We start from the raw sequence: 13,864 nt of genomic DNA on the forward strand, positions 1-13,864 counted from the left end.
CGAACAGCAGTTAAATTCAAATAAATAGCAAAAGAGAGTAGAGGCTGATCTTACTCTCCTGTAAATTTTTACTGGAAAAGTACGCAAACAGACCTAATGACACCTTTTGGCTACAAGTCTGGTTTGCGTTGGCTTAAGGACTTAATTCGGTGCATCAGTCTATATGGGGTCTATATCAATTTAAAGCCCGATATAGCATATCTTCGAATATAACCTGCCTATGGTAAAAAAATTATATGTTCAAAGTTACAGCTCAACACCTTAATTTTTAAAGACTGATTTCCACAGATGGACGGACATAACTTGATAATCTTAGAATTAAACGAGGATCAAGAACATATATTTTATACGGAATGGATGGTGGGAATCGTGGGACAGAGGTGAGCAGGTCCGCCTATGAGGCTGAATGCATGGGTTTGAATCTTGGCGAGAGCATCGGAAAAAATTGTCAGCGATGGTTAACTACTCCTAATGCTGGCGACATCTGTGAGGTACTATGCCATGTAAGAACTTTTCCCCTTACAGGTGTCGCACTGCGGCACGTCGTCCGGACTCGGCTATAAAAAGGAGGTCCCTTATCATTGAGCTAAAACTTGAATCGGGCAGCACTTATTGATGTGTGGGAAGTCTGGAATGCTAATGCTCATATTTGCATTTGAAGCCGAAATATCCATTATTTCGATGTTTTACAAACGGAATAACGAAATGAAAATACCGCCGTCCTTCAGTGGTGGGTATAATATGTCATCTCCATATTGTTGAAAACCACCGCTAATGAATTAATGATCATGATTTACGAATCTGCACGCGTAATGTTTTTCGGATCCACTAGATGTCAGTAAAGAAAGGCAAAAGTTGCGTGGAGCCGGCTATATAATACCCCACACAACCGAGTGTACATACTACTTTAATACATAGAACCTATGTTGAAAACTAGTCAACATTGAAATATCGAAACATCGAATCTATTGAAATATCGAATAGGACCAGCGGCTGCAACAATTCGTAAATACAGCTTCTGTTTCAATTGCTCCTTTTAAACCCTCGGAGACGTCGTCAGTACGGGATTACTTCAGGGATGAGCGTGGACATTTAAGTTGAGCAAATTTTCCGAGACCGACTACAAGGATTACATTTTGGTTTATATGGGCACGAAGCTGAATGATGAATGAATAAAGATTCTGATCAGTCCCAAAATTATTGAGAGTCTCACATACGAAAAAGAAAGAAGGATTCTTACAGACCGCTTCGATGGTAAGAAAAATCAATATGCGGAGAGCATTAAATTTCCACGGCTAATTCAGGAGAAAAGCGACAAAATGTCTAGTTGTGCATTGCGTCTAAGACAGGCTGCTGTATTTTGCAATTATGGTACGTTTTTAGACAGAATGCTTATGGAAAAGTTGTTTTTTTGGATTACATTCTCGTGACGTGTGCAACGAGATGATTGCGAAGGAGCCTACTAATTTCGCTGAGGCTTACGGGAGTGAACAATGCCCAGAAGTTTCTCACCGTTCGGTGATGAAAAGAAGAGAGGTAATGAGTTCATCAACGGAATTGGAAGGTAACACCAACAGCATCGGCAATGAGGCTGCCAGATATAAGCGCATGAAGTAGAAGACTCAACGGCAGAGATGTCAACGATGCAAGGAAAAGGACGAGCTATCTTGTAGCCATGGTTGTGGGTAGCAACATAAAAGGGACCAGAGCAAATTTCGCAACACCACTTGCATGCATGTAGAAAAACTGGCCACATAGCTGGAATTTGCATATCCAGAACGGCATTAGTGTCCGACGACGATGTGAAAGACGGCAGCGAGTTGATTCAACGTCTGAACCAACTGGGTGGGGTGAATACAAAACGGCGCATGATTGAAGTTTCGATTGGCAGACGTACACCCATAGAAAAAACCAAGCACGGCGTTGACAAAGTCCCATTCGTTCATAAAAGTGAATCAACACACAAATGTTATTAGATCAACAACAAATGTTTATAAACCAACAACAGTTATTTGGAACAAAACGTTCACTGCCGTTCACATTCTGACAACCTCTAGTGCACAGTTTATTTAAAGAATACAAAAAGATTTTGTGTGCCGATGAGTATCGAACATGAGTTCCATTAATCCCATTGTGTGGTTACAAACGCCTTACCACATTGCACCACGGCCGGCTATACACATACAAGGTTTTAAGTTCACAACGGTAGGTTCATGAATCAACATCGCGTGTTAACAAAATCATCCACGCTTGTTCATAATATTTCCAACAACGCCCGTGTATGATAATGACAACGTTAGCGCATGATTTTGCAACATATTTTTCCTATCAGTGTAGGTTATAAGTGAATCTAGATACTTAAAAGGATTGTGCACAAACCCTTAATTCCAAGTAAGGGACATGACATCGAGTGCTTGGGACGTGTGGTTGTAAACGCCAAAATGGTGTCAACTACCCGAGGATTACATCTATACAGGGTGAAAGACGACATTGACTCCTTGTGTGGCAGAGAATGGATAGAGCAGTTCGTGAATGAATCGACTTCGTCAAGTTATTTTCATCGAACACTGTGAACCCGATACAAACTGCATCTTCCTTATTGTCTACTTAGGAAGAGGAAAAACTCCAAGAGGTGTTGAAAATGTTTTCAATGAAGTGGTAGGCAAACTGAAGGGGCCTCCTATTAAGTTACACCTCAAGCCTGCTATTAATTCGGTTTTTGCACGAGCAAGGGAAATGCCCCTTGCATTGAGGGGTTAATGCGCAGCGGAGATTGAAAATAAGATAACAGCGGGGCAATATGAAAAACTCGACGGCTCATGTGGTATCGAAGAAAAATGTTAAAATTCGCATAACAGGTAATAACAAACAGACGGTAAACCAGCGTATCGTGGTAGACGAACACCCAACACCTAGGCCTGAGGATATTTATAACAAGATGAAAGGATGGAGAGTATTTTGTCACTTGGACGTGACAGATGCGTATTCACATTTGGATGTAGATGCTAAGCTGGCTCATGTTCTCACTTTGCACAACCTGACCCACGGGTTAATACGGCCGACACGAGCAGGTCATGGTGCAGCAAACATACCGGCAATTAGGCAGAGGACAATGGATTCAATGTTACAAGGCATACCAAATGCATGCAAATTTTTAATGACATTTTAATTTACGCCGATAATTTCGATAACATGTTGACGCGATTGCACGAGAAATAGTTGCGGCTAAATCGGCCAAAAGGCGAGTTTGCATCATCATGTGTGGAAATTTTTGGACACAGAATCGATAGTAAAGGAATTCATAAATCGGAGAAGCATATTCGAGCCGTGAGGGATGCACCCAAGCCGAAATCTCGTGTGGAGTTGTTTTTGGGGAAGGCAACATATTGCAATTGCAAATTTTACCCATGAACATTCCATTAAGGAACAGGGGCAAACTACAACAACATATTACAAACTACAGGCAACATATTATGGGTCTTTAATTCCGAATCCATCGACACGCAACAGACCACTTCGTGACATGCTCAAGGACGAAGTGTTTCGATGGAAGCCTGATGCCGAGACGGTGTATGAGGACATAAAGAGTGCGCTGGTATCACCGCGGGTTTTGATACCCTACAACCCAGATCTACCTCTTCTAAAAGCGACGGATACAAGCCAGGTAGGCTTGGGACACACCTCTCGCGTAAAATGCCTGATGGGAAAGAAAGTCCCATTGCCTATCCAAGCCGCTCATCGAATACTACAGAGTGGGCGGTGCGTCGATTCTTTCTAAACCTGTGCCCGTCACTTTACCTTAATCACGGACATAAACCCTGGTGGAAATCTTAAATCCAGGCAAGTCTCTATCAGTTATTTGCCTTAGTCGCATGGGAAACTATGCGGATTTTTTTGGCGAATTTCGATTTTAATGTCGTATTCAAAGACTCCAAGTCGAATGTTAGTGTGAATTTTTTTTTTGCCTAGAGTTCGAAGAGGGGTGAAATAATTCAAGTAAGTGTACTCCCCATAGATCACTACGATGAATTCGACAGATTTAGTATCCGACAAATAATTCAATAACCGCTCAACGCAGAGAAGGTTGGATCGGAAAGCCGTAGAGACGAGAAATTAGTTTCTCATTAAAAGAATTTTGTAGAGATGCAGGTCGCTGAAGTCGTATGCATATAAAAACAGCCAAAGTCAATTACACAATAGCTGGTAACTTTCGAAAATAGGGTAGGATCTCCAAAGATATAGGGGATCACCCGATCCTTCGTATACTGACCAGGGATAAATTGTAAATTTGAGGAGACAGCAAAGCATTGCGATTTCTCCTTCAGATACGCGAATGAAAATACGAAGTTTCGACATCGCCATTGGCAATATCCTGGTGGGCCATTAGATCGTGAACATTTGGACTATGCTGGACGTTTTTTAGTTAAGATGATGCTGAATGTCACAGATTCATACAGCAAGTGGATAGAGGTTAAAGTGACCTCATCAAGCACATCGGGCACACGGGGTACCTACTACTATCGTGTTTGTCAAAGGGAATTTTTTACGAAAGCCATGGTGAGATGTCACAGATTCACTTCGCCATATCATCCAGTCACGGGCGGCCAAGCTGAGAGGTCAGACAGTGAAGAATGCACTTAAGTCACTTAATTCGGGCAAGACGGATATGCAGAGGCTCTTGAACCATTTCCTTCAGCAGTATGGAATCGGCCTGTTAGTCACTCGCAACGTTACGGAGGATTTGAATAAAAGCAATATGTGCAGTTTCAACCCACTTTTCGTTCATTAGAGCCTTCTCCGAACGCTTTTTTTCTTATCCAATAATGTGCGAATGGACAAATGGCTGAAGGTTACATTCCTGAAAAGGGTGAGAGACGAGATCCTTAACAAAGGTTGATTTGTCAGGCGACACATGGACCAAATTAGAATTTGCATCGAAGCATGAGGGGCAGTGCAAGAAGATATGAGCAGTGGAACCAGACTTTACTCCATACAGGGACCTAATGTATGGAGTAGAGTCTGCGCCACCCGATAGAATGAACTCCAGCATTTTTTTTAGTGACTTCTTCACTCCTCAATCTGATTTTATGGAATTCGACACACCAAGAGACGGCAACGATGGAAACGAAGAAGATGTGCAATGCCAATTTGCCCATGAACATTTCATTAAGGAACAGGGGCAAACTTTTAACATGTAAATGAGTGCTGTCCGATTCAAGTTTAAACTCAAGGGACCTCCTTCTTATAGCCGGGTCCGAACGACATGCCGCAGTGCGACACCTCTTTGGAGAGAAGTTTTACATGACACGGTACCTTACAAATGTCGCCAGCATTAGGAGAGGATAACCACCGCCGAACATTTTTCTGATATTCTCGCTAGGATTCGACGTCATAGGCAGACATGCTAACCTCTGCGCTACGATGGTCTCCAAGAAATTAAGACGTGAATGATGCTAATAATAAGCGCCTGGAAATCCACGAAGAATTACCAGGATTAAACGTCGCCCCAACCATTTGAGCTTTTACTAGAAAGCCGAGGGGAGAAATGTTATGTATTCGGTATTTTCATACGATAATGTGGCAACTACATTTGATATGATTCTATCTTAGTAATCTGGCAGCTTGTTGTCAGTCGTTAATTAGTTGTGAAATTCAGTTTCACAATTAAATAGTTGTAACTTTATTGTAAAGATTTCTGGTTTTAATCAAAGACTCAACAAGGAGCTATATCTTCATTTAAACCGATTGTACACATGCTGGGACGTCACTTCATGCTAAATTTTGTAAATATCGGAGCAAAATTGTGACTACTACAGCCTTAAAAGGCTAGTTCGGATAATTTATTACAGAACACTACGTGCAGCCGAATCGGACAAATATTGCGGCTTCCAGGGCTTCAAGAAGTCAAATCTGGAGATCGGTTTATATGGCAGCTTTATCCAAAACTGAACAGATATGGCCCATTTGCAATCCCCAACGAACTACATCAATATAAAGTATCTGTAAAAAATTTCAAGCAGCTAGCTTAATGCGTGATTTCGACAGACGGAAGGACGGACGGACATGGCTAGATCAACTCAGTATGTCGAGACGATCAAGAATATATATAGTTTATGGGGTCTTAGACGAATATTTCGAGGTGTTACAGACGGAATTAATATACCCCCATCCTCTGGTGATGGGTGTAAGAAGAATAGTAAGAAGTATTCTCCTAACGTTGATGTCCAATGTAAACAAAAGAAGGACCATGATTTGCGGATCTTCACCTGGAATGTCCGGACTCATTATAGAGAAGGTGCAGTATACGCATTGGCGGATGTATTGGGAATGGAATGGCGTCACAACAACATCAATTGGTGACGAACTATACTATAGCTGCCATGACACGCGGCATGAATTTGGTTGTGGATATGTGGTAAGTCGGAGACTGAAACACCTTGTGTCCAGCTTTACTCCGGTGGATGAGAGACTAGCCACAATCCTCATAAAAGCCAAATTTTTCAACATAAGCCTATTTTGTGCCCATGTTCCGACGGAAGACAAGAATGAGCAGACCAAGAATATTTTCTAGAGAGAGAATACGACCGCTGTCCCGTCCATGACATTAAAATAGTTCTAGGAGATTTAAATGCGAAGATAGGGAAAGAAGGCATCTTTAGTCCAACAGTCGAAAAATTTTGCCTCCAAGAGAAATGAGTAGAGGCTAATAGATTTCGCCGCGGCAAAAAATATGGTAGTAAGCAGCACCAGGTTTCAACATAAAAAATTCACAAAACCGTCACCCGATCAAAACACGAGAAACCAAATTGATCACATTATGAGAAATGGAAGGCATTCATCCAGCGTGTTAAATGTACGATCGATCCGTGAAGCGAATATAGATTCGGATCGTTACCTTGTTGCAGCAAACGTTCGCACAGGTTTGAGTATGGCGAGAAAAGTACGATCTGACACTGCACGGAAGCTGGACATTGAAAATCTGCAAACACAATAGATGGCAACGGCATACCCATCTCGACTGACGCAACTGCTTGATGAAACCACTCTTGTCCCGATGATATAACAGCGTAGTGTCATTCCATTGACCACTCCATAAAAAATGCCGCGAAATCCGTACTTGGGTACTGGAAGCCTCTCCCAAGAAACCCATGATACGACCAAGAGTGTCGAGATACTACTAATGCCAAGAGTGCGGCATACAGAGCAACCCTGCAATAAGTAACAATGCGCCAGATGAAGTAGAGGTATCGGGAGAAAAGGAGACGGGAGAAACGTCTATTCCACAGAAAGAAAAAGGAAAAACGTGAGAGTGAGCTAATTGAGATGTACAGGAGTCAGAATGAAATCCGGAAATTCTACCAAAGAATTAAACATAAATCTGATGGCTTTGGTATAGGCACATCCTCCTGCAAAGACAAAGAAGAAAATCTGGAAACTGATACAGATAGTGTGCTCAGGATATGGAAAGAACATTTTACTCAGCTGCTAGTGTCCGACGTTGGCGGCGAAGAAGATACCGCAGCAACAATCCCTGATGATGGTATAGAGGCACAAGTAAAAGTGACCCGACTGAAGAACAACAAGACAGCAGGAGCCGACGGGTTACCCGCTGAACTATTTACGAACGGAGGAGATACCCTAATAAGGCGTATGCATCAGCTTGTCTGTGCAATCCGGCTAGAAGGGCGCATACCCGATGATTGGAACCTCAGCATACTATGTCCCTACACAAAAAAGGAGACAAGACGGAATGTGCCAGATACGGAGGAATAAGTCTCCACTCCATCGCATACAAGATACTCTCGTACTGTGTGAAATATTAAAACCTAAAGTCAATGAGATAATTGGGCCCTACCAATGCGGACTTAGACCTTGTAAATCCACCCTGAGAAGGACAGATCAACAACAACTATCTCTTTTTTGATTACAAAGCTGCATTCGATAGTTCTATACGTTCAAAGGTACTTTAAGTCATGTCTGAGTTTAGTATCCCTGCAAAATTAATAAGACTCTGCAGGATGACACTTGCTGATACAAGTTCCTCCATTACAATAGGAAAGAATCTCTCCGAACCATTCTAAGAATCTCTCCGAAACGAGGTTTAGGACAAGTAGACAGCTTATCGTGTGATCTCTTTTATGTCCTGCTGGAGAAGATTATACGAGATGCAGATGTGACTTGATGTGGCACATTACTTACAAGAGCACACAGGCTACTCGACTATTTGTGTCAGCTCTGTGACACCCAGTGGAATAATATTCAGATCGATCAGAATGCCGCACTCCGAACTGCGACGGGCTGTCTCCTCAGCTCTTATGTGGACCACCTCCATCAGGAGACAATGATCCTACCAGTGCGAAGACATTACTATATGCTGTCTAAGCAATACACCACCCAGAAGCCTTAAGGTAGATCTACATGATCTAGAGCGTGAGGTTCAGCGCTACAAGAGAGAACCTCTAGATCAAGCGACATATCTACCGGACACTCAACAGAATCAAGCAGACGAAAGATAGAATACAAAAAACTGCTACAACAACAACGACAACATGAGAAGCTTAGCTGCGAGCTGCAGGGTGCGTTCCCAGGTTGCGGATAGTGGAATGCTCCATACGTAGTAGCTACAACGGCAGTCGCGGAGAGTTTCAGTGAGAGGCCGCGGGGCACCGGCTCTTGCACAAATACTTAGTGTTAATGATGCTCGATATGACGAGGCGGAATATATGCGCCTTTAAATAACCAATTGCCATCCTGTTCCCACGGCGATCGGTCCTTTGGACCGGAACGAACTTGCTCACCTAGAGGAGCTTGGCGAGTATCGCCGCCTCCACATGAAAGTATGGTAACAACTAAGTTTGGGTAGAACTGTATTTTACGGGGTAGTTTGCGAAAAAATCTATTTTTTTGCATAGCCACTAATTTAGACCCCAGGAACCCGAATATGAAGTCCGTTTTTGGGACTCGGACCCCCCTTGCGGGGAAGTAGTCCAATCTAAGTAATATGTGTACCAAATGAAATGTATTGATTTGTAGCTTACGAATATGCAAACAAAGGTCCAAATTTTGACCCCGGAATACCCTATGGGGTCTTGAGAATTTGGAACCCTCTTAAACCTAGGCAATATGGGTATCAAAAATAAAGGTGTGAAAGAGTAGATTACGAATATGGAAGAAATTATGCTCTAGAAGGACTCTAAAGCAAAAAAATACATATTTACTAATAAATTAAAAATGTTTCCAAAAAATCGCGCTTTTTACAAAAATCTTTGGAAGGCAAATAGTTTTATTTAAAATACTTTTGCTATTTCCCACTGTTGGACATATGGAGGAGGAGAAAATCTCAAACCCGACCGAAGGCCGGCAAATTTGTCCAACCTTGGAAGGCAAATAGAGTTTTATTTAAAATAACTATAACAATTTCGTAAATTTTCCAAATCGAGATCAAAATTCTTAAGACCCCATAGGTCCTTCCCGGGTCAAAATTTTGATTATTTGTTTGCATATTCGTAATCTACTAATCAATATCTTTCAATTGATGCCCATATTGCCTAGGTTGGACTACCTACCCCCAAGGGGGGTTTTTGGACCCTAGGGGGGTCTGCTGGCCCGAGCCGCAAAAACGGACTTTATATTCGGGTTCCTGGCTTCAAAATTAGGGGGTATGCCAAAATTTAGATTTTTTACAAACTACCCCGTTAAAAACAGTTTTGCCCAAGCTTGGCAACAATTTGCACAATATTAGTGTTTGGCAACACGGATAAATTTGGATTTTTTTCTCCACCAAAAGTCGACTTCGATTAGCCAAATAATCGATTAGTCGAAAATCGACTTTTAAATCCCTAGAAAAAACAATCTCAAAGATGCATCTCGCTCTTCATAAACAAACAAACATCACGACGCAAACAAAAAATCAACAAATTTGTGGCAGCTGTGCAGAATAAGGAAAAAAAAATAACTACTGGACACACAATCTTGTTTTGAGGTTTTAACAAAAGTCTGTCTGACTAACACGAGAACAAATAAAAATATAAATAAGGCAGTGTTCTTTCTATACATTGTCCGAGTGTTGAGCTGAGAGTAGTGACCGCAGTCCATGTGAACATGAGAAAAAAGAAATAGCAATAAATTTAGAGCAACCGCAAACAATAAAAATCAATTACTTGGGCGAATAGTGCAAATAATTATAGAAATAAATGTTGAGATCATCCTTAATACCTAACCAAAAAGAAAGAGAGCTCTGGATATGATCCATAGAATAAACAACAACTTGGAACATTCCAATGGATGCTTTTATTTGAAATACTTTGTTGTTAGCCAAGGCTCGCCGTTTGTATTGCGGTGGTGGTGCGCATGGATACGTCAATACGCTTTTAAACGACCAACCGCTGTGGGGAGCAAGAGCTACTGACGACCGCTGCAGCAGCAGTGGCAAAAGCAAAAACAACATTAAAAAAATAGCAAACAGACCATCATACGGATGAACAACAACAATTCAAACAGTCGTCACTAGTTTCTGAGATAAAAGTGATACAAGAATGTGAAAATTAGACAGCTACCGAAAAAAAGTTGATGTGACGTGAAATGAAAATCGCCAAAGAAATGTGTGACCAAATAGTGAACACAGAAATCATAGACAATTGTTTTTGTTTTTATTGCCATCTCGAACATGGCATGTCGCTGTAGTGTTGCATAGGCGGGAAACGTGTAGTTTTTCACAAGATACGACATTCTAAAGCATCTGTAGAAACAACACCGCAGTATTTAGAATTTTCACCCTCAAACCGTGCTCACTACAACTATCACCACTATCAACCAATTTTCCATCGGGCACCTTAAATCAGGTGTGTCTCTTGGTATTTTGTAATCCAACGAGATAAGGGGAAGGTATGCGCCTACATGTCACCTTTGCTATATCTATCTGGCATTAGACTGTGACATTTTGGAACTGGAGCAACGTGAGCGGTTTAGGAATATGTGAATGCTCGTATGTCAAAGCGAAATGCTTTGTTCGTTGTAGTGTTCTCATGGCTTCCATGTCTATTTATTCCGTAAGGCAATTCATTGCTCGCGCTATGTTTATTTAATTCAATTGCCGCAATAGCACAATACACGAACGAACACTTGCCCAGACAAAAGCATCATTGGAAAAACAAACTAAAGAGGAGGCAGTATCAACACACCCGAAAAAAATTCAACGTACACGGCACACAAACAATAATACGGTCATTCATATATTTTATTTTGGCCTAGACTAGACATATCTCAGCTGTGGTTTTTGGTGCTGTTTTTGCTGTTGTTATCGAATTTTTACTAATTATGGTAAAGTCATTGGTTTCAAAATTATCAGCTGCCTCGTCAACGCTGTCCATAGCCAGTAGCTTCAGTAGCAGCCACTCAAAGCATGATAGCAGTAACCAAAAGGGGACATCTGTTTCATCTTCCGCAGCCATCTCTGGAGACAACTATTTGAAGTGTATGTTACAACTTTTTATTATTCTCACATTATAATTTCTGTCATCACGAATGTTTTGGCATAAACACTAAACTATGGTAATTACTAATTACTAACTATCCCTAACAATGAATGAACTTTCCAACAGAAACTGCTTTTAAGCAATTTGTTATGATCGCATCCTAATTATGGCTACTTAAATTATAAAAAAAAATTCAGAAGACTACTCATAGAAAGACTCAGGGAAGATGCTTTTGACTCCGCACGCACTTCTGACGGCAATATCAATAGGATTAGGACTGCAAAAAGTGGGCTGCCGCTGACCAACATAACCACTGGGTGACCAAGGAGATTCGCAACGTTTGGAAAGAGATCACAAACTTTATAACAGAACGCGTCGAAAAGAGCTGCATTTTATTGAGAAGTGTATTACACACAATAGGATAATAAGAGCGGGATCTAGGAGCAATTAGGTTGATCAAAGACTAATCATTACGAAATTTATGGCAAAGGAAGCCTTGAGGTGCTTTCAATATAAGTCACCCGGACGTAATGGAATATTTCCGAATATTACAACACAAAGAGTTGGACTACACGGCGCTCTTTCTGGCCACTATATTCACAGCGTACCATAGCTAAGGGGTCATATGGGACTAAAACAAGTAAAAGCGTGCTAAGTTCGGCCGGGCCGAATCCTATATACCCTTCACCATTGATCCCTTTTGTCGAGTTCTTCTCCCTGGTCTATTTTTTAGGCAAACAAAGGAAATGAAATGATAAAAGAAAAGAATTGATATGCTTTTGGAGCTATATCAATGAATGTTGGAGACCATATGAATATTGGAGACCATATGAATTTTGGAGACCATAGCAGAAGTCATTGTGTAAAATTTCAGCCAAATCGAATAAGAATTGCGCCCTTTAGGGGCTCAAAAAGTGAAATAGGGAGATCGTTTTATAGGGTAGCTGTTTTAGGCTATAGACCGATTCAGACCATATTTGACACGTATGTTGAAGGTCAAAATTTATACAAAATTTCACCCAAATCAGATAATAATTGCGCCCTATAGAGGCTCAAGAAGTCAATATCCCAGATTGGTTTATATGGCAGCTATATCAGGTTATGAATCGATTTGAACCATTTGAACCACTGTTGTTGAAAGTCATAATGAAACACTTCATGCATATCGGATAGGATTTGCGCCTTCTAAGGGCTCAAGACCCCAGATCGGTTTCTATGACAGCTATATCAGGTTATTAACCGATGTCGCCCATACATGGCACAGTTGTTGGAAATCATAACAAAGCACCTCATGCAAAATATCACCCAAATCAGATAATAATTGCGCCCTATAGTGGCTCCAAAAGTCAAGATTCAAGATCGGTTTATATGGCAGCTATGGTTTATATGGTTATGGACGGATTTAGACCAGCCAAGCATAGCTATTGGAAGTCATATCGAAACACGTCATCAAAACATGGAGCGATATGGCCCATTTAAAATCCCAACCGACTTACACCTATAAGAAGTATTTGTGCAAAATTTCAAGCGCGCTTTCGACAAACGGACGGACGAACGGATGGACATGGCTAGTTCGACTTAAAATGTCAGGAAATATATACTTTATGAGGTCTTAGGCGCATATTTCGAGGTGTTACAAACAGAATGACGAAATTAGTATACACCCATCCTATGGTGGAGGGTAAAAAACAACGTTATTTTGGAAGACAAGTCGAAATATGTATCAAAATATGAGGACAGGACAAAAAACACCCCCTACAATTTCAACTGATTGAGGCAATATGAGATTCGAATAAAAGGTAGCTGGGAGTAGAATACGAATTCGAAATTAAAATTTTCCGCCACATCTCGCCGTGGCCGCCCCATCCCATAAACCATTTAAAAACCCGCTTAAACAGACATGGAGACCGATTGGTACAATATGGGATTGAAATTAAATATATTTGAGTGTAGAACACGTCTCAGAAGTGCCACTCCTGCCCCAAACGGAAAAGAAGACAGATAGGAACGGAATGCAACTCAAATAAAAGGTATTTAAACTCAAATGAATATGAATTTGATATAAAAATTTGGCACCAAATAACAGGGGCCATTACTGCCCAAAAATTCTACCACCCTTAATAATACCCCCAATTAAAAGCCTCTCAAAAGAAAAAGTAGTATGATTGGAGAAATATTGGAATCAATTGGAAGGTATACCAGCGTAGAGTAACAATTAACCATGAAGCGTTAAGGGAACATACAAGCAGCGTGCCTATGTAAAGCCTAGCACTGGATAGCTGTGGGCACCGCACGAGCTGAAACATTGAGGTCCGATCTGTGTGGTGTTCATTGCTGTTACGAAATGCTTAGCTGTGAGCTACCGGGTGCGTCCGCAGGTCGCGGTTAGT

At 41.2% G+C, this 13,864-nt stretch overlaps 2 protein-coding genes across 8 annotated transcripts in view; one reads left to right on the forward strand and one right to left on the reverse strand.

The window, feature by feature from the left end:
* LOC106087000 (LIM and SH3 domain protein Lasp) overlaps positions 1-13,864 on the reverse strand; it is a 423,009-nt gene that overhangs the window by 365,166 nt on the left and 43,979 nt on the right. The window lies entirely within an intron of this gene.
* LOC106087003 (protein disabled) overlaps positions 1-13,864 on the forward strand; it is a 54,447-nt gene that overhangs the window by 6,779 nt on the left and 33,804 nt on the right. For 5 of the 7 annotated variants that reach the window (XR_009398578.1, XM_013251868.2, XM_013251872.2 and 2 more), the window contains exon 1: positions 10,808-11,473. The exons of the other annotated variants lie outside the window; for them this stretch is intronic. Coding sequence is in view for 4 of the 5 variants with exons in the window: in XM_013251868.2 (XP_013107322.2) it covers positions 11,317-11,473 (157 nt within the window). In the remaining variant the exon portion in view is untranslated. Of the gene's footprint in view, positions 1-10,807; positions 11,474-13,864 lie in introns of those variants that run through there. 7 annotated transcript variants of the gene reach the window in all.

This window comes from Stomoxys calcitrans, chromosome 1 (assembly GCF_963082655.1).
Source record: "Stomoxys calcitrans chromosome 1, idStoCalc2.1, whole genome shotgun sequence".
In the NCBI taxonomy this organism is placed as follows: Eukaryota; Metazoa; Arthropoda; class Insecta; order Diptera; family Muscidae; genus Stomoxys; species Stomoxys calcitrans.